The following is a 27,241-nucleotide window of genomic DNA, read 5'->3' as shown; positions in this document are numbered from 1 at the left end:
AAAGGGTTAAATCCTGCCTTTCCCATAGTTGCTGAAATATAACCCCCATAATCCCTAGCTGTTGCCCCAGCTTATTGGGGCTGATGGGAGTTGTAGTTCAGCAATCTCTGGAGGGCCAAATGTTCCCAACCCGACTTAAAAGAAACTAGATGATAAATATAATTCCTTATGTAATGAAAGTGTAATGAATACATCTAAATGTAAGTGTGATGTTGTTGTTGTCAAGTGCCTTCAAGTCGATTACAACTTATGGCGACCCTATGAATCAGCAACCTCCAATAGCATCTGTCATGAACCACCCTGTTCAGATCTTGTAAGTTCAGGTCTGTGGCTTCCTTATGGAGTCAATCCATCTTTTGTTTGGTCTTCCTCTTTTTCTACTCCCTTCTGGTTTTCCCAGCATTATTGTCTTTTCTAGTGAATCATGTCTTCTCATTATGTGTCCAAAGTATAACCTCAATTTCATCATTTTAGCTTCTAGTGATAGTTCTGGCTTAATTTGTTCTATGACCCAATTATTTGTCTTTTTTGCAGTCCATGGTATGTGCAAAGCTTTCCTCCAACACCACATTTCAAATGAGGTGATTTTTCTCTTATCTGCTTTTTTCACTGTCCAACTTTCACATCCATACATAAAGTTCGGGAATACCATGGTCTGAATGATCCTGACTTTAGTGTTCAGTGATTCATCTTTGCATTTGAGGACCTCCCAAGTCCTAGCCTTCTTCTGGACTATTGTGTTCCTTTTGGTTAATGACTGTGCCAAGGTATTGATAATTCTTGACAAGTTCAATGTCCGCATTGTAAACTTTAAAGTTACGTAACTCTTCTGTTGTCATTACTTTAGTTGTCTTGACATTCAGCTGTAGTCCTGCTTTTGTGCTTTCCTCTAACTTTCATCAGCATTCATTTCAAATCATTACTGGTTTCTGCTAGTAGTATGGTATCATCTGCATATCTTAAATTATTGATATTTCTCCCTCCAATTTTCACACCTCCTTCATCTTGGTCCAATCCCGCTTTCTGTATGATATGTTCTGCATATAGACTAAACAAATAGGGTGATAAAATACATCCCTGTCTCACACCCTTTCCAATTGGGAACCAATCGGTTTCTCCATATTCTGTCCTTACAGTAGCCTCTTGTCCAGAATATAGATTGTGCATCAGGACAATCAGATGCTGTGGCACCCCCATTCTTTTAAAGCATTCCATAGTTTTTCATGATCTACACAATCAAAGGCTTTGCTGTAGTCTGTAAAGCACAGGGGGATTTCCTTCTGAAATTCCTTTGTCCGCTCTATTATCCAGCATATGTTTGCAATATGATCTCTGGTGCCTCTTCCCTTTCTAAATCCAGTTTGGATGTCTGGCATTTCTTGCTCCATATATGGTAAGAGCCTTTGTTGCAGAATCTTGAGCATCACTTTACTTGCGTGGGATATTAACGCAATAGTTTGATAATTACTGCATTCCCTGGGATCCCCTTTCTTTGGAATTGGGATGTATATTGAACGCTTCCAGTCTGTGGGCCATTGTTTAGTTTTCCATATTTGTTGACACATTTTTGTCAAATTTGGACAGATTCAGTCTCAGTAGCTTGTAGCAGCTCTATTGGTGTGCCATCTGTTCCTGGTGATTTGTTTCTTCCAAGAATTTTAAGAGCAGCTTTCACCTCACATTCTAAAATTTCTGGTTCATCATATGGTTCCTCCGTGAATGAATCTGTCATCCTGGCATCTCTTTTATAAAGTTCTTCAGTGTATTGCTTCCATCTTTTATTTCATCTCAGTCAGTCAGTGTGTTCCCCTGTTGATTATTCAACATCCCTACTCTTGGTTTAAATTTCCCTTTCATTTCTCTAATCTTTTGGAATAGGGGTTTTGTTCTACCCTTTTTGTTGTCCTCTTCTATTTCTATACAATAACTATTGTAATAGTTCTCTTTGTCCCTACGTACTAGTCGCTGTATAGTTGCATTTAGGGTTCTAATCGTGTTTGTCTCCTTTTGCTTTTGCTTTCCTTCTCTCTTTAACCGTTTTAAGAGTTTTGTCATTGAGGTCTTTCTCTCTTTTTAACTAGAGGTATTGTCTTTTTGCATTCTTCCCTGATAATGTCTGACTTCAGTCCATAAAGGACCAGAAAAATCTTATTTTCACATGCATGATGGGATATGCAGGCTATATATGGGACAGTTCAGGTTATACGTAGGATGGTGTAGAGATTTGTACATCCCTACTACAGCGGTATGGATCAGAAAGCCGACTATTACTGAAAAATTATTTATTGCTTTAATCAAAAATCCATCATATAAACTATGGTTAATTAGGAAATCACATATTGGCTCACATTTAAAAATCAAAATGATCTTAGTTGGTAACTGTTGAAAAATGTAAAAGTTTAACATCCTGTACATGACTTAAAATAACTTTATAATGTTTTTTTTAAAAAATACAAGCACTAGGTAAAGAGTTTTGAGCTTTGGTCCCTAAACCCAACTGATGCCTCTGATGTATAGGTGAAATGATTGACTAACAATTCAAGTTCACTGCAACTTTTTTTGAAGGATGAAATACATTTGCTCAGTCGTACTAGATGGAGAATATGAAATTACCTTTCCCATCATCTCAAGAGATGAAGATTCAGTTCAGGAAAATAAAAGTACCATTTTAGATTTCAACAAAAATAGGAAAGCAAATGGCTTCTCAATCCAACACCACATTTCAGGAGGTGAACGTAAACAGAATGAAATAAAATAAAAGTCCACCATATGCACACAGTGTAATCCTAAATTGGCAGGTATATTCACATGGGTATAGCATGGGGGGAAATGCAAGCTGTGGCATCAGAAGAAACAAAATACAAAAAAATACATATTTCCTTTCTCCTCTGACCTTACTGCTTACATTTTTTTTCCTTTCTGCACCCAGATGTGTACACACACACACACAAGTTAGAGGAAGCCAGGTTTTGAATGAACATCAGGAAAACTTCCTAACCGTTAGAGTGGTATGGCAATTACCTAAGGAAGTAAGAGGCAGCTGGACAGCCACCTGTCAGATATGCTTTAAGTTGGATTCCTGCATTTAGAAGGGAGTTGGACTAAATGGCCTTATAGGCTCCTTCCAACTCTACTATTCTATGATATATATCTATATCTCAACTTAAAATAGAAATAAGAATGGTGCTTACCAGGAATGCATGTAACAGACTGGGAATCTCCCCCTCACTTGAATTAACAGCAGCTGCCACCGTTTGAAAGAACAATTGCTGCTAGTGAGCACTGAGGGAAAGCTACAGGCAGCTGGACACTCAGCAACTGTAATTATTCCAAAGCAATTCAACGTCGTTTCGGCCTTCGCCGCTGCTGTTGTGTGTGTGTGTGCATTGTTGCGGCCTGTTTGGGCCCTGCTGCCAGCGGTGTTGCGTTGCCGCCGTTGCTGCTGCCTGTTCGCCCGCCCGCCATCGTTGTGCCACCGTCGTTGTCATCGCCGGCCCGCTTGCGTGCGGGCGTTGTCGTCGTTGCCGGGGGGCGCGCCGCCGCTGAGGACTCCGTTGCCGCGGCCCGCGCCGTCATTGCTGTTGTCTGCCCGCTTGTACGCTGTCGCTGCTGCTAGGGGGCATGTCGCTGCTGGGGACTCTGTCGCCGCGGCCCACGCTGCCGCTGTCGGCCAGCTTGCATGCGGATGTTGTCGCTGTTGCTGAGTGGCGTGTCGCTGCTGGGGACTCCGCTGTGACCCGTCCTGCTGCCATTGCTGCCGCCGCCCGCTTGCACGCGGGGCATTGTCATCGCCGGGGGGGCCGTGCTGCTGCCGGTGGACTTCGTCGCTGCGGCCTTTTGTCGCCGCCATCGCCGCCGCGGGTTGCAGGCGTTTTTATTATCGCTGACGGCCGTGCCGCTGCCCAGGACACTACCATTGCGGCTTACATCTTTGCTACCTTCGCCGCTTTTTGTTCGCGTGTGGGTGCTGCTGTTACTGCTTGGTGCTGTGCTGCTGTCCTGGTGCCGTTACTGTGGTTTGCTTTTGGATGGGGGGCTCGAGACTGCCATCGCTGCTTGAAGAGGATTAACTAATTTTTAATGTTGTTTGTTGGGGTGTGTGTGTGGGTTAAATGTGGGGTGAATGTTTTGTATGTTTGCTTGTCTGTGTGGATTTGTGTATTTTTAACATGTGCCTGGGAGAAAAGATTCCATCCTTCGTGGGGGGGCTTTCGGGGGCCCCAATTAACGTAGTGACGGGTAATGGGAGGTATGGTGTTAGGAGGAGAACAGGCCAGGTAAGGGGAACTCGTCCCAGACAAATTGCGTCTGTGCCTTGTTCCGGTTCTCCTCATATCCACAGGATTGCTGGTTGTCCTATCAGCCAGCTCTCGGATCTCCAAGTGCTGCTTTTGAATGCCAGGTCGGTACATAATAAATCCTCACTTGTCCATGATTTAATCCTGGAGGAGGGTTCCGACCTGGCATGTATAACCGAGACCTGGGTGGCTGATCAGGGAGGAGTTGCTCTTTCCCAGCTTTGTCCACCCGGGTATTTGGTTCAGCACTGTGGTAGATCTGAGGGCCGGGGAGGGGGGGTCGCCGTGGTCTATAGGAGTTCTTTTCCTCTCACCAAGCACCCTGTCCAGACAGCAACTGGTCTGGAATGTCTCCACCTTGTATTGGGCCAGGGAGACAGACTAGGAATACTGTTGGTGTACCGTCCACCTTGCTGCCCAACAGCTTCCTTAGCTGAGCTGACAGAGATAGTCTCGGAGGTGCTGTTGAGATCCCCTAGACTTTTGGTACTGGGGGATTTCAACGTCCATGCCGAGGCAGTCTTATCTGGCGCAGCTCAGGACTTCATTGCCTCCATGACAACAATGGGGCTGTCTTAATTTTCTACTGGCCCAACGCATGTGTCGGGACATACTCTTGATCTGATCTTCGCCACTGGACATGGAGATGGTGATCTGGTGGTGGGGTGTTTTTCATCTACCCCATTGTCATGGACAGATCACCGCTTGTTGAGATTTAGACTCACAGCGGCTCTTTCCCTCTGCAAAGGTGGAGGATCTATTAAGTTGATCCGCTCCTGGAGCCGGATGGATCCCGTAGGTTTTCAGAGGGCTCTGGGAGATTTTCCGGCTGATAGGACCGGTGCTCCTGTCGAGGCCCTGGTCGCACTGTGGAATACGGAAATGACCCGGGCTATTGACATGATCGCTCCCGCGCGCCCCCTCCGGTGTAGAGCTCATACTGCTCCATGGTATACTCCGGAGCTGAGAGCGATGAAACAAGAGAGGAGGAGGCTGGAGTGCAGATGGAGGAAAACTCCCAGTGCATACAACTATGCTTTGGTAAGTGCCACCAATAAGTTGTATACAAAAGCGGTAAGGACAGCAAAGAAGCTCTATTTTGCTGCCTCTATTAGATCATCTTTATGCCGCCCAGCGAAGCTTTTTAAAGTCGTGCGAGGGCTCTTACACTCTGGCCCCCACGATACTATGGAAACATCTGAGACCCGCTGCAACGAAATTGCTGGACACTTTCAAGATAAGATCGCATGTATCCGCAGGGACCTTGACTCTGATGTTGTGACAGATGAATCCATTGAAGTGTCCGGAGCATGGCCTTGTCCTTCTTTATTGGATGAGTTTCAGTTGGTGCAGCTCGAGGAAGTGGACAAGGTGCTTGGAATGGTTCGGGCAACCACGTCTGTTCTGGATCCTTGCCCATCTTGGCTAGTGAAAGCTAGCAGGGCTGGGACGACCGGTTGGTTAACGCCTCCTTGAGGGAGGGAGTAGAACCTGGTAGCCTCAAGGAGGCAGTAGTGAGACCTCTTTTAAAGAAACCCTCCTTGGACCCAGATAATCTGAATAACTATAGACCGGTGGCGAATGTCCCTTTTTTGGGCAAGGTTTTGGAGCGGGTGGTTGCCAGCCAACTCCAGGCGCTCTTGGATGAAACCGATTATCTAGATCCGTTTCAATCCGGTTTCAGGCCCGGTTTTGGCACCGAAACAGCCTTGGTCGCCCTATATGATGACTTTTGTCGGGAGAGGGACAGGGGGAGTGTGACTCTGTTGATTCTCCTTGATCTCTCAGCGGCGTTTGATACCATTGACCATGGTATCCTTCTGGGGAGACTCGCGGAGTTGGGTGTCGGGGGCACTGCTTGGCAGTGGTTCCGCTCCTACTTCGCGGATCGTCACCAGAAGGTAGTGCTTGGGAAACATCACTCGACACCATGGACTCTCCATTGTGGAGTCCCCCAGGGATCGGTCTTGTCCCCCATGCTTTTCAACATCTACATGCAGCCGCTGGGTGCGGTCATCAGGAGTTTTGGAGTGCGTTGCCATCAGTACGCTGATGACACGCAGCTCTATTTCTCCTTTTCATCTTCCTCAGGTGAGTCTGTTGATGTGCTGAACCGTTGCCTGACCGCAATAATGGACTGGATGAGAGCTAATAAACTGAGACTCAATCCAGACAAGACCGAGACATTGTTGGTGAACGCCTTCCCTGCTCAGATGGTGGATGCTTACCCTGTTCTGGATGGGGTTACACTCCCCCTGAAAGAACAGGTACGTAGTTTGGGGGTTCTTCTCGACTCTTCCTTGTCTCTCGAGGCCCAAGTGGCCTCGGTGGCATGGAATGCGTTTTACCATCTTCGTCTGGTAGCCCAACTACGCCCCTATCTGGACAGGGACGACCTCGCCTCAGTTGTCCACGCTCTGGTAACTTCAAGATTGGATTACTGTAATGCGCTCTACGTAGGGCTGCCCTTGAAGACAGTTCGGAAGCTTCAGCTGGTGCAGAACGCAGCTGCCAGATTATTGACGAGGACCAGTCGGTCTTCGCATATAACACCTGTCCTGGCGCGTCTGCACTGGCTTCCTATTTGCTTCCGGGCGAGATTCAAGGTGCTGGTTTTGACCTATAAAGCCTTACACGGCGTGGGACCTCAATACCTTGTGGAACGCCTCTCTCGCTATGAACCTACCCGTTCACTTCGTTTAGAATCTAAGGCCGTCCTCCGGGTACCAACCCATCGGGAAGCCCAGAGGGTGGTTACGAGATCTAGGGCCTTTTCTGTGGTGGCCCGAGTTGTGGAACAGCCTCCCCGAAGAGGTATGCCTGGCGCCTACACTTCCATCTTTTCAGCACCAGGTAAAGACCTTTTTATGCTCCCAGGCATTTTAATCTTCTTAACTTTTTAAATCTTTTAATCTGTATTTTAATTTTTGTAGTATTTATTTTGTTTTTGCTGTGCTTTTCGTTGTTTGTCTGTATATGTTTTTGTATTTTTATTATGATATATTGTATTTTATTTTGTTTGTTCACCGCCCTGAGAGCTATTTCGCTAAGGGCGGTATATAAATTGAAATAATAAATAAATAAATAAATAAAATAGTATTTCATGCATTTAATGAAGTAGAGTCCAGTCCAGGAGTAGTCATTGTAGTGCCCTTCTTATGTTTTTGGACTACATATCCCATCATCCTTGACCACAGGTCATGATGCCTAGGCAGATGAAAGTTGGAGCCTGACAACATCTGGAGGGCACGTTGGCCATCTCTGCTGTGAAAGGTTATACCATAATAAATTTGTTAGATACATATTTTCTGCAACAGACTAACATACCTGGAAATTAAAAAAAGACAAGGAAGGTAGGCTGTCTACCATAACCTCAAGACATATGTTCACATCCTTCTGCTACCCTTGAATACATCAGACCGTAGGAGGAGAGTATCCCATATCACAAAAAGGAAAAATAGCTTTAGGGCTGGGGGAACTACCCTTGAGACATTGCTTCAGTCTCAAAGCAGTAGGCAATGGAACAATTCTTTTATGCTCCCCTGGGCTGTTTTCTGGCTCAACAAACTCTGGCCTACTTTGAATCCGTAGGGCACTGCAGACCCCCATGGATTCTACAGCAGTCTGTCAGATATAAGACAACTTTATTGCACTGAACTGTCAAAATGTCTCTCAAAGGAGGGACTGTGTTTCATACTGCTAGAAATGTAAACTTGTTTATACAGGCCACACATTTTACCTGTGTTAAAGCTACAACCAAGAAATAATCTAATTAAATATGTTCAGCAACCTCAAATTAGTGTTGCCACAAAAAGAGTTGGAAAAAAAGATTAGGAGTAACTTGGGCTTTTAGTTCATAATGTTTTCCACCTTTTTTTCAACTGAGTTTTTTTACAATGATGTCATTTTATCTGATAGAAATTGACAAAAATTCTATTAGTCTTGTCTGAAATTTGGATCAGTCTTTAGCCTAAAATACTATTATCTCTGAATAGCAAAATCAATCTGATTCACATGTGCCGACAGCACAGCAGTGGCTGTTTTGAATATAACTGCAGGGAAACTGCTCCATGGGGAAAGAGACTCTTGTGAAGCAGATCACCAGGGATCCTGTTAATGTCATAAACTGTGGATGGTTGGAATCAGCACAGTGGCTTGCTGTATGGAACAACGTCCACGAAGTTGCAATATACATGGGGACCACACCCTTCTGTTAAGAGGGGGGTAATATTTCAAAGAAATATAAAGTCAGTATCTCATTTTTACCCAATTCCTTTAGACAGGGTATTGCACTAATTTGTATTTGTAGACCCCTTTGAGGAATGGCCAAAAGATACCCACTTTGGGTTTTCATGCCTAGCCAGTCCATACATAAGGTTTCTGATCCTCCAAACCAAGGTTTGGAAGATCCAAAACAAGCCTTGCGCTTGTGTTCATTCTCAGTCAGTCACTTTCTGACTCAGGAAAGCCATAGTTTGCACCTATGCCTAAAACAGCCAACCATAGTTTAGTGTTTTCCTTCCAAGCCAGGTTTGGGAACCAACTTCAAACAGTAGTTTCTAATAATGATTTGATAGGCAAGTGCTAATCATAGTTTGCTGATTCAAGTATAAAGACAAACTAAAGTTTTCTTAAACAAGTAACTAATTGACTCCGAGTGCATGATGAAGGACTATAGGTTAGTGGGAGAGCATGCAGAAGGTCCCCAATTCAATCCCCAGCATCTCTAGAGCTAGGAAACAACCCAGTCTAAAAACCTGAAGAGCTACTGCCAGCCAATATGAACAATACTGAGCTAGATGGAGCAATGGTCTGACTCGGTGTAAGGCAGCTTCCTATGTTCCTATGAGCAGGGGTAGGACAAGACAGGCTTTTCCCTTTCCTCCAAATTCTGGTTTGGAGGATCAGAAACATTAGATGTGACTGGCTGATTGGCCTAATTCAGGCAATGGTTCAGGGCTCCATAAATCATGAATGAGCATGGGACTGAGAACTCCTCTTCGTGCCCTCCCTCTCCTCCCTCTCACTGTATGCTGATTTTGGCAGATCTTGGCTTGTATTAAGTGAGGAGACATCTAAACTGGGGAACTCTATAATAATGTCAGTTAACAAACCAAGTTGACATCCTGGCTGATTTTCCTGGCCGTCAACCTATGTGAAGCCAGAGTTCCCAGGTTTGGATGTAATGGGGGACCTTGGGTGAACATAAGCCAGGATCTTTGTATCAAAGCTGGTACGCAACGGAAAGCGGGGAAGGAGGAGCAGTGGGTTGAGAAGCACTCTCAACTAGCATTAAATCATAGTTTACTGGTTTGGCTGTAATGGCCATCTTCCAAACCAGGCTATTATCATATCCATATTGTACTAGTCTGTGGTTTCTTCTGCACACATCAAATATGAAACTTGACTTATCATCGCCTGAGGATGGCACTTACTTTCTCAAAGCAATTCAAGATTTTAAGCATATGAACTCACCACATATTTCCTCAGCTTGGACTAGGCAAGGAGAAGAAGAGCTACCGGAAAGAGAGGCTGATGTTGGAACAACTCCTCTTGACCAGAAAGGAGCATGATTTTGCGGGGTGTGTTTTCACAAGACCCCACCAATGCTCCTAGTTCTTGCTTTACACTGCTGCAAGTGTGGGAACCAGTACTTCAGAAATGAAATATGCTACAGTGTGGAATGTTTTTTCCCATCGCATCTCCATATCACTCTTTCAGGAAACTCTACATCTGGTGAACAGTCCTTACCTACTTGCAACTGCCATATGAAGATGCAATGAGACAGTGTGGGGTTTGCATGCCTCAAGGGTGCTGAATGATTCGTACCAAAGATTCTAAAAACAGAGGTGCTTCCATTCAGAGCAGCCATCCAAAAATGGAACAAACCAATGGTGGCTGGTCCCCACTAAGCCTGGTGAGCTGAAAGGCAGGGAGCCCAACAGTAGGTGAAGCCAGAGTGAATGAGAAGCAGAGCCAACTAATTCAGGTTTTGTTCCCATGCTGCTTTCTGCTGAGTTCTATAAAAACAATCACTAGACTGAGGAGGAGAAAGCTGACAGCCAGTGTCATGCCCTAGACTGGTTGTAAGTAAGGAGGAAGGGGAGTGGCTAGGGGCAGACTGACCTTGGTGTGGTGGTGCCCCATTTGTCCTAATGGACCAGCCTACACTGGAACAAGCACACCTACAGTGGAAATACAATCAACAGAAAGGATAGCAGAGCTGCCATAAATGGCACAATAGCCCCAAGGCTGATCTACAGAAGGAATGGGGAACCTATGGCCCTCCAGATGTTGTTGGACTCCAGCTCCTGTCAGTCTCAACAAGCATGGCCAACAGACAGGGATGGTGGGAGCTGTAGTCCACCAACATCTGGAGAGTCAAGGCTCCCCATCCCTGATATACAGTATCCCTAGTTCAAGGGCAATTAGGTAAAGGAGGTGATAAAAAGACAGAGGTGTGTTTGTGATTACAACTGGCTTGTGTCCAACATGCTATCCTGAGCTGTAGATTAAATGGATCCCTAGCCTGGCTAAGCATAAGGGGCTTATATATATATGCAGATCAATTAGGTGTCTCTGGCAGCCTTTTCTCTTCAGGGTTGGTCATTGAAATTTGACTCTCAGCTCTCAAATTTGACTCCACAACTCTATTTTTAAGCATATAATCTGTGGTATCAAGATTATACATGGCAAAAAAGGTAAAGGTAAAGGTGTCCCTGCACTTATAGTGCTAGTCGTTTCCGACTCTTAGGGTGACGTCTTGCGACGTTTACAAGGCAGACCATATATATAGGGTGGGATTGCCAGTTCCTTCCCCGGCCTTTCTTTACCCCCCAGCATATGCCGGGTACTCATTTTACCGACCACGGATGGATGGAAGGCTGAGTGGACCTCAACCCCTTTTACTGGAGATTTGACTTCCTCCTTCTGTTGGAATTGAACTCCGGCCGTGAGCAGAGCTTCGGCTGCGTTACCGCCGCTTACCACTCTGCGCCATGAAGGGTCATACATGGCACAAACCCACACTTATATTTTAGCAGAACCCTCTTTTTTGATAAGGGCTATGAATGCATTCTGTGTTGTGCAGCACAAAGAACCATAGGAAGCTGTCTAATACAGAGTCCATTTGTTGGTCCGTGTAGCTCAGTACTATCTGCACTGAGTGGGCGGCAGCTCTTTGGGGCTTCAGACATGAGTCTTTCCCAGCTCTGATGAGATGCCAAAACACTGAATCTAGAACCTTTGGTATGCATGTGCTCTTCCAAAGAGCTATGACCCTTCCCCATTTACAGTAATAGTTGTTTAAAACGATATAGCAAAACTATATCTATACTGAAAGGGTAGGGAAAGCTCAGTCTTTTTATGTTTAATTTCAAAAAGGATAATAACTTCAGGGAATTTGTTTTGTATTAGACTATTACCCCAAGTAAGCAATAGACATCTGTGTGCATACCTTAAGGCAAGGATAGGGAACACCGGGGCCCTCTAGATGTTATGGATTCCAACTTCCATCAGCCCCAGCCACTATGGCCAATAACCAGGGAAGATGGTAGCTGTAGTCCAATGACATTGGAAGGGCCACAGGTTCCACATCCCTGCCTGAAGGAACATTAGAAGAAACTTCTTTAACAGTAAGAGGAGTTTGACAATGGAACCAATTCACTACAGAGGTGGTTGGCTCTCCCTCACTGGAGATCATCAAGAAGAGATTATTAGGGATGCTCTAACTCTGGACTTCCTGCATCAAGCAGGAGATTGGTCTGTATATGGCCAGAAGGCCAACTCTATGATTTTATGGCCATGGCACACTGGTAACATATGGGCTGATCTTCAATCTGCAACCCAAAGCCATTGAAGATAATGGGAATGGACCCATTGATTTCTCTGGGACACTTTAATAACAGCCAACACTACTGTGGGGTAAATGTTAAGGGAACAGAATAGCCTTTGTCCTTCCAAGGAAATCCTTGTTCAACTATATCACCTAGCATGAACAACAGCTTTCACTTACAGATGTTAAAACCTAAACAAAAAAAGAACTAAATTGCTTTTGGTTGAGGCATCCACCACACCAACTCCTAATAAAGACTTACTACTTAGTGCAAAATAAAATGTACCAATTTGGTTCAGGATGTGGGTACAAAGAGGACATATAAATGTGGTATTAGTTTCCTAAACAAGATTAAAAAAGAAAACACAACACAGAGAGACTATTTGCAAAGACAGTACTGCACAGATTCAAATAGGCTGGTAGGAAAGATCCAAACCCAGCAGAAATATTCTTTTATCCGCAAAGGGAGCCAAATTGATAATAGTGACATTTGGAGAATGGCTACAATTTTTTAAAAATGGTATCAGAAGAGACAGATATTCAGAGTTCAATTATTTAATCACAGTCTGCTTTTAGGGGGAGAGACATTATGTACTTAGTTATAATTTCTGTTCTTAAGATTCCTACATGGAGATGATAATGATAAAAGCTCTTTCTCAGAATTGCTTTATATAAAAGGTAATAAAATAAGCTGATCTCAAAATACCAAGAATCTGACTAGAAAAAACTAATCCACCTTTTTATCAGATACCAGTTGTGTTGTATGAAACAAGACTACTCGTTTAGTGATAGACGTGGTGTTTATTTTACATTAAGATTTTGTGGACTCATTTTATGTTACATTTTCTAACACAGTGGAATGTACTACAGTTTAGCTTCTGCTGAAATAACAGCTATGTACTCTCTTTTCACCACTGTGGTGATCCTGCAGATTGATGCTGCTGCATTTTTTGGGTGGGGCTCAAACAGCAAAATGGTTAATGACAGCACAACTTTCCAAAATGGCAGCCATTCAAGGTATCATCTAATCCCAGAACAGATACTAAGTACATTAAACTATGCAAAAATGTGCCTTAACCTAATATAAACTATAATATGAAATCTATGCAGCATCACAGACAAAAGGTGGCAGTCGTGAGCAATGATTTTGTGAGCTGCAGTTTCTTCCACTAGGCCATGTCAGTTGGGAGTACCTTATATTCATCATAATCTTTTTCATCTAGTAAATTCATTTTGTCCAGTTCTACTAATTGTTCTGGAGATGGGTCAGTTGGCAAAGGATCGATCTCAGCTTGCTCATAAATTGGTTTTCCTTTTAAGAACAGCTCTTTCCAGTCACGCACCAGCTTTGCTGGGATTAAGCTGTGGAAATCAAGCAAACAAATCTGTGGTCAGATCGATTAAAGCAAGCTTTTTAAGAATTATGTGGATCAATAGCAACATTGTATATGCAATATAAAGAAACAAGTTAAAACATGAACTACTCTGAAGAGAAAAGGATTCAATGTGGTTCTCATGACCTGCTAAGCCAAGCCAAAGTGAGGATGTGTGAGCGTGGTGGTACTCGCAGGAAAAATCACAGCTGCTTCCCTTGTCCCTTGTCCCTTGGTTTTCCTGTTGCCACACTACCCAGAGCAGGGCCATGATTTGGCTTAGCATTACATCTGAACCCAGGCTCATGATTTGTCTCCTCCAGCCAAACCATAAGTTTCAGCAGGCTGAAAACAAACCATGGGTACAGCTTGTGGTTTGTCTGGAGTGAAGCAAACCATAAACCTGGCTTCAGATTTAAAGCTAAACCAAACCACAGCTCAGCTCTGGGTAGCACTGTAGTGGGAATACCAGAGGAGGAGTGAACCAGCTGCAATTTTTCCTGTCTGTACCTGCATGCTCTCATGTTCGCACTTTGCATGGTTTGGATTAGCATTACATGCAACCTGCACCAACAAATGTGATCTTCATATTTAGGCAAACCCCTCCCCATCCACTGTTCTATGTATTCAGGCAAGCCATCAAATTTCTTCTGGCTAGGAATGTGACCACTCCTCTTATATCATGTAAAGAAACAACCATTATGCACCAAGAAATCTTAAAAGGCAGCCTGGGGCAGGATCACATGTGGATAAACTCTTCACAGGCAAGACCAGTAGCTCTGCAAAACCACCCACTGTGTTCCGTTTCTTGCCTCTTGCCAGGCCTCTCTCACTACCACACACCTTCTCCAAGGAATGCTCCTCAGACAGGCCCTACTTGTATTTACTTTTCTTTTTAAGGAAAAGCCTTACTATCCATGGAAACAGACTGGTTAAAAAGCAGACCAGGGAAGCATCAGGCAACAGAAATGATACCTGTTTCCCTGTACCCTGCACCACCATGAACACTGGTAGGAAGAGGAAACTGGAGGGAATGTCAAGAAACAGACACTGCCGAACAGAATTCTCATGAATTTCGGAGGGATGTGTGTCAGGTGATTCAGGAGAATCAATCCCATGACACTTCCAGGTTCATTCATATCTCCAACACCTGCTATGTTTCTATAGTTTAGCAACTTAACTTTAGTTTAGATTATGGATTTGCATTTATATTTTTTGTATTGTTCCATGTGATTTTATTGTATTCATTATATTTGTTGTACACCGCCCAGAGAGCTATGCTAGTGGGGCGGTATAAAAATTCAATAAATAAATAAATAAACTTGTTGCTGATGGGAGCCACCAGGTTGTCCCTCTGCAGAATATCATTGTCTGTTTCCTGATCTGTTCAGCCCAGTTGTTCAGTTCAGCTGCCCTCAATCTTATGTACTATGACATTGATAGTGGTTCCAAATATCAGTCCTAACTATCTCCTCTACTTCAGGTCACCTGCAGTTTTTCCAATATTAGGAGATAACCTTAATAAAAACCCAGGTACTGAACGTGACAGGAGGAGTTGCAAAAGGCCAGGAGAAAGAAAGAAAGAAAGAAAGAAAGAAAGAAAGAAAGAAAGAAAGAAAGAAAGAAAGAAAGAAAGAAAGAAAGAAAGAAAGAAAGAAAGAAAGAAAGAAAGAAAGAAAGAAAGAAAGAAAGAAAGGGGGGTAAGATTTGCATTAGACCATAAGTCTGTGGTTCCTAAGGATGGGCGAGAAATTCTGATTCAGTTCACATTTCAAGCTGGATTTATCAAATTCACACTTTCTGAAACAATATGAGAACCAAAAAAAGCCATTCTTCAAAATCTGCACTTGTTCAAATTTTGTATTGCAGTTTGCCAACCAAATAACGTTTAGAAGAATGCATATATTAGGTGAAAGTGTACATAAAAATGAATATATGAGTGAAAATAACATACAAAATGCATCGTATAATGAGAAATTGCTTGCAAAAATGTGTACATTAGTCAAAACTGCCCACAAAAAGTGTTTCAAACTGAAACGCTAAAGAATTTTCATGAGGATTTTTTAAAAAATCAGAAATTGCTGCAGAAATGTGGAGAATTTAAGATTGGAAAAATGAGAAACAGAGAGAATTGAAACTGACAGATCTTTCCATCCCTAGTCTTGATAGAGAATATATGCACATGAGCAAATTGACCTGGTCTTCTTTAGCCACTTCTAACAATTCTTACTGAAATAACTGGGGGTTTGCGCTGCAGAGCCCCTTGTTCCTGAGGACAGAGGAAGCATGTCTGTGTGTGGACCTCTTCCTTAATGTATTGCCTCATCATTCACTTTTGTCCTCTTGATCAAACACTGGCTGCCTCTACACAGCCTCCTTTCTGATGTGCATAAAAGAATGCACAACTTGAAGATCTCCACCAGCCACATGGACATTCCTGGCCTCATAGAAACATGCAACGGCTCACTGCCTTGTTCAGTCCAGAGAAATGTCGAAGCAAGAATGTAAAGGCAGTTAACAGAACTGCCTCCTCCATTCCTGGTGTGTGTTTGGAGAGATATAAGCTACTTTGCTTGAGGAAATATAGGACCTTCATTTCAGTGTTAGGGCTGAGCCCTGTAATAGATGATATATGGGGGAGCACCTATGATACAGAACTGAAATGGTTTAACAGTCATTCTCTCTCAAGAGGGAACCCAGGGAAGTGTTATTCTGGAAACTGCAGGGACTCTTAATAGAATTCTTATCAAACAACAACTCGCAAGGTTTTTTTTAGGGGAAATCATAAAAAGTTAAATATTATGTTGGTAGCATAGATATACTTATAGGAAAAGTAAAGGGTCCTTCAGCAGGTTCACACAGCCTTTTGTTCATCACTGTGTGAACACTATGGACCCTCTCAAATCTGTGATTACAATGGAGGGTTTCCAGATTACAGTATCTAGAAATACAGTATCTCAGCATGTCTCACTTTTAGAAAATAACCCTGCATTAATGCTGGGGGGGAAGAGAAATACCAAGGGCATCTCTGTAGATATAAAGGGACATTGCTCTAAATATTATCCAGAGTGGGTTATATTCAAACTGATTTGTATGTAGTGATGTTATGTGCTGATTTCTGTATTTTAAAATGTTGCAATCCCCCCCGAGGTCTTTTTGAAGAAGGGCAGAGTATAAATTGCTTAAATAAATAAAAATAAATATCCAATTGCTTGTGCAATGGACTTCAGCATTTGCAAATAGGCTTTTCGCCTTTCTATCCTTCCTCCAGAGGTCTCCCTCCCAAAATCTGCTCTGGATGGTTGGGGGACCCTCTGGAGCAGATGGGGGGCACAGGGGGCTTCAGGAGGGAGATGAGGACATCCTGCTGCATCCACTGGCATGACATTTGATCTTGCCCAGGAAGTTGGATGGCAATATCAGCAAGTGATGAAATGAGCAATTTGTCACATCTATTTTGCAAGAGCATGGAGTACATAGGAAACAAATTCTTCTGTCTGAAAAAGTGCAATAAAATGCTGAGCACACACCATGTTTATGACTGAGCCTATCTAAATTTAATAGCTGGGCTCAAAAGAAGTTTCCGAAATAGTTTTCAGTATACAGAAGAGCAGTCCTAGGCTTCATTAAATGCCTATGATAATTTAACTTATGTAAGCATTAACTATTGCAGATCCTTCAACAGTCAACAGGTTTTGAGAAGTGGAATTGTTGTAAAACATAATCATCATTATATCATCAGCTTGTACAAAAGCAATTTATTCCTAGCTTCAACTCTAGTAAATCCAAATTCCAATATTAAGTTATCATCTTGTAACACTGGAACTTAAGTTATGCTCAAATTATGCAACTGCATTTTGTATAGCAACCACATCTATCCAATTCTTCAGCAAGAAACCTGATGCCATTGTCATAATCATTTTATTTACACACATGTGACTGACATTGCTGTGCAACTAGTAAAATAAACAGATGGCTTTCCTTTTAAATTATGTAACAAAGGAAGGGCAAATGACAAAATTACAAACATACTGATTTCTTTCACAATTAAATGTATAGAAACTTTTTAAAAATGTCTACTTTAAAAAAAATTAAAATGACAAATCATATAACCTTGTTTGACTCCAAATCCCAACAGCAGCATGGCCAATGGTCAAGGATGCTGGGACCTGAAGTCCAATAACATCTGGGATCGCCACAGGTTCTCCATCCCTAGATTAGTAAGAACTTGGACTTTGTTGCAGCTTGTGGCTGCTTTGCCGTTTTTTTGTCTGGAGGCTCCTATTGAAGGGAAATCTATTTTTGCAGCTTTGGAATAAATATAACATTTACTTTCCCCATTGTAGCAAAAACAAGCAAAGGCCTGACGGATGAAAACAACCTACTTGTTTGTCAGTGTTCGATATTCTCCTATTTTAGTTGACAAGTCAATGATTTGTTCAACCACTTCCCAACAAATTGAATAATGCTTCTTATAACGAGCCTCAGCTCTTTCGGCAGCAAGTTTTGCATGCAGCTGTTTTTCTCTGAAGGCCTGTTCCTCAAGCTCAATTTTCTCTTGTTTTGCAAGAGCCTGGAAGGAGTTGGACAAAAAAAGAAAGAAAAAGATTGTCAAGTTCCTTGATTTAGGTAGCACAGCGGAATCTCGTTATTCAGATTTCATGATCCTTCCCAACTACACAATCCAAACCCATGTAATCTCACATAACTTCCTCTGCACATCTTCTGCAAAAGAGGCTTCTGTTCTAATTTGGGAATGCTTTAGAATTTCAGTGGGTGTGGGTATGAGCTTATTTCATCAATGCAAGATGACCAAGGATGATGAATGAGTTTTTTCTTTCCTTTAAACTTGTCACAAGTGCTCTGCAGCCTCTCCAGCTGTTTGTGCTTCCTGATCTGAAAAAAAACCCTTCATGGGGAGAGTTGATTTTATAACATCTTTCCCTATGATTCAATTAAACCATAGGAAGCCAGGAAGGCTGGCTACTGAGAGAGCCTGAGATCAGTTTTCTTGCTGATTTTATTTAAGGAAAGTCCTTCCTTTTACAGTGCCTTGTAAAACTAATCAGACCTCTGACCAATGCTCTCATATTACTGAATTACAAATGGTACATTGTAATTTCATTCAGTATATTTTATTTTGAAAGACTGAAACTCAAAATCAGTTATTGTAAGGTGACATTGGTTTTACGTTGGGAAATATTTATAAGAAACATAAAAAACTGAAACATGTTGCTTGCTTAGGTATTCAACCCCCACACATTAATATTTGGTAGAGCCACCTTTCGCTGCAATAACAGTTTTAAGTCTTTTGAGGTAAGTATGTACCAGCTTTGCAAACAGTGTCGGAGGGATTTTGGCCCATTCTTCTTGGCAGATTCACTCCAGGTCATTCAAATTGGTTGGACATCACTTGTGGACCACAATTTTCAAAGTGCTCAATGGGATTGAGATCAGAACTTTGACTGGGCCATTGTAGGACATCCACCTTTTTGTTCTTAAGCCACTCCAGTGTTGCAATCCTCTCTGGTACATGACAGTTATAGTGCAATAGGGGCCTCTAGTGGTCAGGGTGTGCATTTATACCTTCCGACCGAAGGTTGGCCTATAATAATGGCTGTACCACAGGCAGATTCCAGTCCATTAGTTAGACTGGGATCGCCAACAGGGTGCCCTCAGACTCCAAAAAAATTGTATTAACCCTAGTATCTGGAGAGCACCACATGGAGAGCATAATGCCATTACACCTGGATTTCTCATAATATAATTAAACCAAGAAGATTGAGAAATGTCTGCTTTCCTCTATAACACAGGTGAGGAGTCTCCAGACTCCGGCTAGTCATGCCCCCCACAAGGGGTCCAATTTGGACCATGAGGCCATTTTCCCCAAACCATGCCCTTCAGCCGACCAGAGGCGGCAGTGGTGGAAGAGATGGAGAAGAGAAGTGAGGAGGAGGAGGAAAGGAGCAGGCAAGTGGGGGGGATAAGGGTATGGTGGTGGACAAGGGAGCGAGAAGGAAATGAGGTGGTGGCTGAGCCTGTCAGGCAGCCCAGTGTCTCGCGCCAGCCCTCGATGGTAGCAGCCCTGCAGGTGCTGCATTGGCTGAGCAGTGTTCTGGGACAAGAGGACAGTCAATTTATTAACAAACAGAGAGAGGCCTGGGCTGTTGGGCTTGTTTGCACAATGACGGCTGGGAAGCCAACACACACACACACAGCCTTGCCAGAAGCACTCTGCAAATGAACCGTGCCCTCTACATGTCTTTCATTAAGGGACAAAACTCCACATGGCAGCGCGAGGCACGGGCATTCACATTTACTGTGCCCCACACTGTCAGAGCTTGCAAGTAGCACTAGAATGCAACCAGAGCCACCCCACATGCCACCTTGGTACACACATATGCTACAACAGGTCATGCTTGGGTAAAAAAACAAAAATGGAAAAGGCAGTCTTATAAAGTTCCCTCTAAACCTAAGGGATGTTGGCATTTGGAGCTGGGTGTGATAACCTTCTGCTTCCTTCCAGCACCAACAATCTCTGGCCATTTTTCAGTGTGGTTCTGTTCTGCTGATTACATGGGTTTCTTTGGAAACAACCTGGAGCCCTGGAGCCATACACCTTGGAATCAACCTGAAGGCAAATAAATATATTCCTTTCCATAAGAGACAAAACAAACAGATTTTTTTTTAAGAGAAAACAATGATTATTTACTTCCTCTCTGTCAAGAGCTTCTTGGAATTCTTTGAGCCGTCTTTCCTCAAACTGTTTTTCTCTGTAAATCCTGTTCTGCCACATCACTTCTTTCTCATGCCGCACATGCATAAGTTGTACAGCAATCCTCCGCTCCTGCTGGGACTGTCTCATCAGTCGGTTGATGAGCTGCTCTTCTCTATAGGCCTCCTAAAATAAAATAAAAAAGACAATTCTACAATAGTAACTATTACTATTAACTATTTCCAGCCTTTGGTATTTTTAAAAAAAGAAAGAACAAACTGAAAATCTATAGTAGGGCCTACACTCACTTAGGTGGGGAGTAAGCTCAACTGAAGTCAGTGGGACTTGCTTGCAAGTCAACATGCATAGGTTTGTAGCGCCCATTATATTAGCCTCTGTTAAGTGCTAAACAGGTTTCAGGCTTCATCAAGCATTGCTGGGACAAAGAAATTAAAGTAACTGCTAGATTTTATGTCTAAAAATAAAAATTAGGAATGAGCCACAATTGTTCCTTTATCCCAGTTGCCCCTGGTGCAACATGAAGTCTGTTTAGCACCTAATAAAACCTAATCTAATTAAGTCTGCACAATTTGTTCTGCACTTAATGTTAAAACAGTTACAATTGCTATCTTTTCAGGCTTCAAATGTCATGCCAGCTTTTTCTTCCTACCATTTTGCTTAACATCCAGCCTAATGAGGAGTTCTGAAGAAAGCTTGTTTACTATTTTGGTTGGTCTTAATAAAGAAAATGCCCAACTGTGGATTATTTTTCTAATGGGCCACACAGCTACCTATGATCTTTGTGCACCTTAGCACAAACTGGTAATTCGCTGCAGTTTTGTCAACATGTAATCCAAAAATCAGAGAAAACAACACATCTGACTTACTTCTTGTGCTTCATGGGCTATCAATTGCTCTCTTAACATCTTCCGACGCCTTTTTTCCCGTTGTTCGCGAGCAAAGGAATCTTCCTCTAGACGTTTCTGAATTTTCCTGATATATTCATCATCCGAGTAGGTATTCAAGAGCTCAGTGATTGCTGGGGTTGTAGCATTTAGTTCTTGTGCATGCATTACTGTATGCATCATGCTAAGAAAATAATTTAGGGGCATCCAGTGTTATAAAAGTATTTAAAAGTGGCAAAAGGAGCTGCCACCCATCCATTCCATCACACTATTACCACTTCCACCAATTATTTTTACAGTGCTGTCAATCCACATAGAGCTTTGCACTGGGGAAGCTGTTGAGACCAGGAGGGTGAAAGGCTGGAAGGCCAACATTAAGAGAAGCCAGAGTCAATGACAGGTGGAGCCAACTAATTCTGGTTTTGTCCCCATCCGCCTCCCTGCTGAGTTTTACAAGGGCAGCACTGAGACAAAGAAGGGGGAGGCTGAGAGGCAGTGCCATCCTTTACCCTGGTTGTAAGGTAGGCAGATAGGGCAGTAGACTGAAGGTAGACTACGCTTGGTGGGGCAGTAATCCACTTGCCTTAATGGACTAGCCTCCACTGGCTTTACAGAGAAACATAAGTAATGTGCAACCTATACTCTGCACAAGAGGCTATCGTAAGGACAGAATATGGAGAAACCGATTGGTTCCCAATAGGAAAGAGTGTGAGACAGGGGTGTATTTTATCACCCTATTTGTTTAATCTGTATGCAGAACATATATGGAAAGTGGGATTGGGCCAAGACGAAGGGTGTGAAAATTGGAAGGAGAAATATCAATAATTTAAGATATGCAGAAGATACCATACTACTAGCAGAAACCAGTAATGATTTGAAACGAATGCTGATGAAAGTTAAAGAGGAAGGCACAAAAGCAGGACTACAGCTGAACGTCAAGAAGACTAAAGTGATGACAACAGAAGATTTATGTAACTTTAAAGTTGACAATGAGGACATTGAACTTGTCAGGGATTATCAATACCTTGGCACAGTCATTAACCAAAATTGAGACAATAGTCAAGAAATCAGAAGAAGGCTAGGACTGGGGAGGGCAGCTGTGAGAGAACTAGAAAAGGTCCTGAAATGCAAAGATGTATCACTGAACACTAAAGCCAGGATCATTCACACCATGGTATTCCCGATCTCTATGTATGAATGGGTAAATTGGACAGTGAAAAAAGCGGATAAGAGAAAAATCAACTCATTTGAAATGTGGTGTTGGAGGAGAGCTTTGCGCATACCATGGACTGCGAAAAAGACAAATAATTGGGTGTTAGAACAAATTAAACCAGTACTATCACTAGAAGCTAAAATGATGAAACTGAGGTTAGCACACTTTGGACACATAATGAGAAGACATAATTCATTAGAAAAGACAATAATGCTGGGAAAACCAGAAGGGAGTAGAAAAAGAGGAAGGCCAAACAAGAGATGGATTGATTCCATAAAGGAAGCCACAGACCTGAACTTACAAGATCTGAACAGGGTTGTTTATAACACATGCTATTGGAGGTCGCTGATTCATAAGGTCGCCATAAGTCGTGATCGACTTGAAGGCATATAACAACAACAAAAGTAAGTAAGTAAGTAAGAGCAGTTGAGAAAGTGGCTTTCCATTTTCACAGCATCAGTCCCCTACATATCTCATACCTCTCCAGGGCCATATTGTCCCACAGTGCCTTGCTGTGAGGGAGGATGCTATGCCATTGACGTGGCGTCCTTCCTCAGAGCAAGGCTTGCTTTATCTATCTATCTATCTATCTATCTATCTATCTATCTATCTATCTATCTATCTATCTATCTATCTATCTATCTATCTATCTATCTATCTATCTACCTATCTACCTATCTACCTATATTCCACCTTTCCTCCCAGCATCAGCCCATGTCAGGGTGAGAAGGTGAGGTGAGAAGCCCCCGGAGAGCTGTAGGAGTGCCACAGTTGCTTTGCTGTGATGGAAGAAATGGTTTAAAGAAAGGAGGAGAAAAATGAAGCCGTTGCTTCTTTTTTTTGCACTTTTACTTACATGAGTCCCCCTTCCTCAAAAGGCTTTAGGACATCTGACAGCCTGGGGTCTCCCCCTTTTGTTTATAAAAGTGCTAAGAGGTTTCTCAGAGAAAGTTTGACAAAAACAACAAAAGGAGATTGTTGGATCCAGATTGGATCCAAGGAGTTGGTGGGGAAAAGGAATTTAACCCTTTGACTGTTCATGCTGCTTTTATGATATGAGTTTGTGGTTTTTAGTTGATTAGGTTATTTTTGTATTTACCCTTTAATTGGTTAGATTATTTTTGTCAGCTGCCCTGGGAATATGACTGAATGGCAGTATAAAGGCCTAGATCAGCCTTTCCCAACTACTGGGCCATCAGATGTTGTTGGACCACAACTCCCATCAGCCTCAGCCAGCATTGCCAAAGGTCAGGAAAGATGGGAATTGCGGTCCAACAACATCTGGTGGCCCACTAGTTGGGAAAGGCTGGCCTAGATGGTAAAAAGCGGGACATCATTTTTTAAAATAAATAAGTAAGTAGTGTAGCAAATAAATAAATTTTGTAGATAGTATAGCTCCCTCCTGATCCATTTGCTGCTCTTGAACCAGGATGGAACCAGTTTGTTGGTGTTTAAAATTGACTGGCACAGCATCGTTTTAAAAACTTATCACTGGGAAAAAGCCAATTACCGACAAGCGTTCAAGTTCAGGATAAATCATCCCTAAGGGATGAAGGCAATAATATTTCTGGGTCTCCAAATGGAAGAGGGGTAGAACTAGGCAATGAAAGTACAGGGGAACATTATAGAAATTCAAAGTGGCCAAAGCATTGTAGGGTAAAACACATGAGCCAAAAACATTTGGAAAGAGACACTGTGAATAGGTGTTCATATGTTTATGTCAGAACTCTCTGAGCCAAGACTGGTGAGCTGGAGTACTGGTTTTGGAGGAGAGCATACAGTTGGTGGGCACAATGGAAACTTGGTGGAATGAGGAGAACCTGTAGGATTTATTTCTCAATGCAAACTCTACAGGAAGGACAAGGAAGAGTGCACTGGTGCAGGTGTCACTCTATATATCAAAGAAGACATAGAGTCCAATGAGCTAGAAATCCCAAAAGGGACTGACTCCTCTTCAAAAGCACTATGGCTGGTGATACCACGCTCCCACAGCAATTTAGTCCTGGAAACATACTATTGGCCACTTGATCAAAATGCCCAGGGTACTTCAGATGGAGAATGAAATCAAGGAGGCATCTGAAGAAGGAAACATCGAAGTAATGGGTGGCTTCGATTACCCTCACTTAGACTGGGTAAACTTGTGTTCCAATCATGGCAAAGAGGTAAACATTCTAGATATCCTAAATGACGGTGCCCTATTCATGGAATCGACCAGAGGGGCTGTGACCCTCAACTTAGTCTTCAGTAGTGCATACACATACATGTATGTTGAATTTAACAGTACTGTTGCCAGTAGTTTCAAAAACACCTATTGGGAACAGTACTATTAAATTCAACATAAGTGGACAATTTTCAGCATAGTCTAATATAGTCACATTTAAAAGAGAAAACTTCTAAAAAAATGAAGGGATTGGTAAAAAAGAAGCTGAAAGGGAAAGTCAAGAGAGCCAAATCTCTTCAGAAATCTTGGGAGTTATTAAAAACCACAACAGAAGCTCAGCTGGAATGTATACCACAGATCAGGAATGTTACCACCAAGGTGAAGAGGATGCCAGTATGGCTAACAAGCAGACTCAAGAAAGCTAGAAATCAAGAAGGTTTCCTTCAAAAAATTGAAGTCTTGTCCAAATGAGAAAAAAAAGGAACACAAATTTTGTTAAAAGAAATGCAAGTAGACAGTAAGGGACACAAAACAAAAATTCAAGGAGCACACCGCTAAAAATGTAAACACCAAAAATAATTTTAAAATTAGCTATATTAGAAGCAGGAAAACAGCTAGGGGGTAGTTGGGACTTTGGGTGACACGGGACTCAAAGGTGTGCTAAGGAAGAAAAAGAAGATTGGAGAGAAACTGAATGAATTCTTGGCATCTGCCTTCATTGCAGAACATGCAGATCCTGTGTCTGAACTAACTTGCTCAGAAAGAGAGTTTAACGAACAGATAAATAGTGGTGACAAGAGAGGAAGTTCTAAGTTTTATGGCCAAATTAAAAACCGACAAATCACTGGGTCCAGATGACATCCATTTGAGAGTTTGTAAAGAACTTAAATGTGAAATTGCTGAAACGTCCTGCTTGTGGGCTTCTCGTAAGCATCTGGTTGGTCATTGTAGGAACAGGGTGTTGCACTAGATGGGCCGCTGGCCTGATCCAGCAGGCTCTTCTTATGTTCTAACAAAAAATTGTCCCTAAGTTCAGACTCCATGCCTGAGAAAAGTGGTCAATCTAACACCAATTTTGTAAAAGGATTGCAGAGGTCCCCCAAGAAATTACAAGCTGGTTATTTTAACGTCTGTTCCAGGAAAACTGGTTGAAAGCATTGTTAAAGACAGAATTAGTAGGGATAAAGATGAACAAGTCTTGCTCAAGAAGAACTACCATGGCTAGCATTGACTAGTAAGGGCAAGTCCTGTTTATCTAACCCTTTAGAGTTCTTTGAGAATGTCTGTAAGTGTATGGATGGGGTGGTCCAGTAGAGAAGACTTAGACTTTCAGAAAGCTAAATGGACAGGTCCACTTATGGATTGGTAACTGCTTAAAAAACAAGAAGCAGAGAGCAGGAATAAATGTTTATTCTTGCAATGGTGGGATTTTAGAGTCCCCCAAGGATCGGTATTGAGACTTGCAGTTTTTAATTTGTTCATAAATGATCTGGAGTAAGGGGAAAGCAGTGAAGTGGCTAACTTTGCTCATGACAACAAATTGTTCAGGGTGACAAGAAAAAAGGATTGCAGGGAGCTCTGAAAGGATCTCTCCAAATGGGGTGATTGTTCAGTAAAATGACAAATGCAATTCCGTAAGCAACCAAGTGTAAAGTGATGTGCATCAGGGCAAAAAACCACCTAACTTCATATAAATCGAATCTGAACTGGTGATGACTGACCAGGAACGAGACCTTGTGGTCATAGTGGACAGTTCAGTGAAAATGATGATCCAGTATGCAGCAGTTGTGAAGAAAAGCAAAATCCACATTAGGGATCATTGGGAAATAAAATTGCCAGTATCATAATCGTATTATACAAATCTATGGTGCAACTGCACTTGGAATACTGTGTACAGTTCTGGTCACCACACCTCAAAAAAGGATATTGTTGAAATGGAAAAGGTTCAGAAAAGAGCAAACTAAATTATCAAGGGGGTTGAACAACTGCCCTATGAGAACGATTACAACAATTGGGATATTTAGTTTACAAAACAGGGAAGTAAGGGGAGACACGACAGAGGTGTATAAAATTATGCCTGATGTGGAGAAAGTGGATGGAGCGGTTTTCTTCTGAAGTTCTACAGTTTTGTTTTGAAGTCCCACAGTTGTTTTAGGAAATCGCTAGATACTCTGGAGTGGAAATATATACCAAGATTTTTAAACTGGATTTATGACTCCAACTGCATATGGAAAGACATTAAGAACATAAGAACATAAGAAGAGCCTGCTGGATCAGGCCAGTGGCCCATCTAGTCCAGCATCCTGTTCTCACAGTGGCCAACCAGGTGCCTGGGGGAAGCCCGCAAGCAGGACCCGAGTGCAAGAACACTCTCCCCTCCTGAGGCTTCCGGCAACTGGTTTTCAGAAGCATGCTGCCTCTGACTAGGGTGGCAGAGCACAGCCATCATGGCTAGTAGCCATTGATAGCCCTGTCCTCCATGAATTTGTCTAATCTTCTTTTAAAGCCATCCAAGCTGGTGGCCATTACTGCATCTTGTGGGAGCAAATTCCATAGTTTAACTATGCGCTGAGTAAAGAAGTACTTCCTTTTGTCTGTCCTGAATCTTCCAACATTCAGCTTCTTTGAATGTCCACGAGTTCTAGTATTATGAGAGAGGGAGAAGAACTTTTCTCTATCCACTTTCTCAATGCCATGCATAATTTTATACACTTCTATCATGTCTCCTCTGACCCACCTTTT

General features: G+C 42.5%; 1 protein-coding gene across 1 annotated transcript in view; it reads right to left on the bottom strand.

The window, feature by feature from the left end:
• SPEF2 (sperm flagellar 2) overlaps positions 1 to 27,241 on the bottom strand; it is a 154,019-nt gene that overhangs the window by 104,580 nt on the left and 22,198 nt on the right. Inside the window, exons 7-10 of the mRNA XM_061608391.1 lie at positions 21,108 to 21,309; positions 20,218 to 20,406; positions 17,891 to 18,078; positions 13,326 to 13,494 (exon numbers count right to left, since the gene is read on the bottom strand). Coding sequence (XP_061464375.1) covers positions 13,326 to 13,494; positions 17,891 to 18,078; positions 20,218 to 20,406; positions 21,108 to 21,309 — 748 coding nt within the window. The remainder of the gene's footprint in view (positions 1 to 13,325; positions 13,495 to 17,890; positions 18,079 to 20,217; positions 20,407 to 21,107; positions 21,310 to 27,241) is intronic.

This window comes from Rhineura floridana, chromosome 1 (assembly GCF_030035675.1).
Source record: "Rhineura floridana isolate rRhiFlo1 chromosome 1, rRhiFlo1.hap2, whole genome shotgun sequence".
In the NCBI taxonomy this organism is placed as follows: domain Eukaryota; kingdom Metazoa; phylum Chordata; class Lepidosauria; order Squamata; family Rhineuridae; genus Rhineura; species Rhineura floridana.
This window is presented reverse-complemented; position numbering and strand designations above follow the sequence as displayed.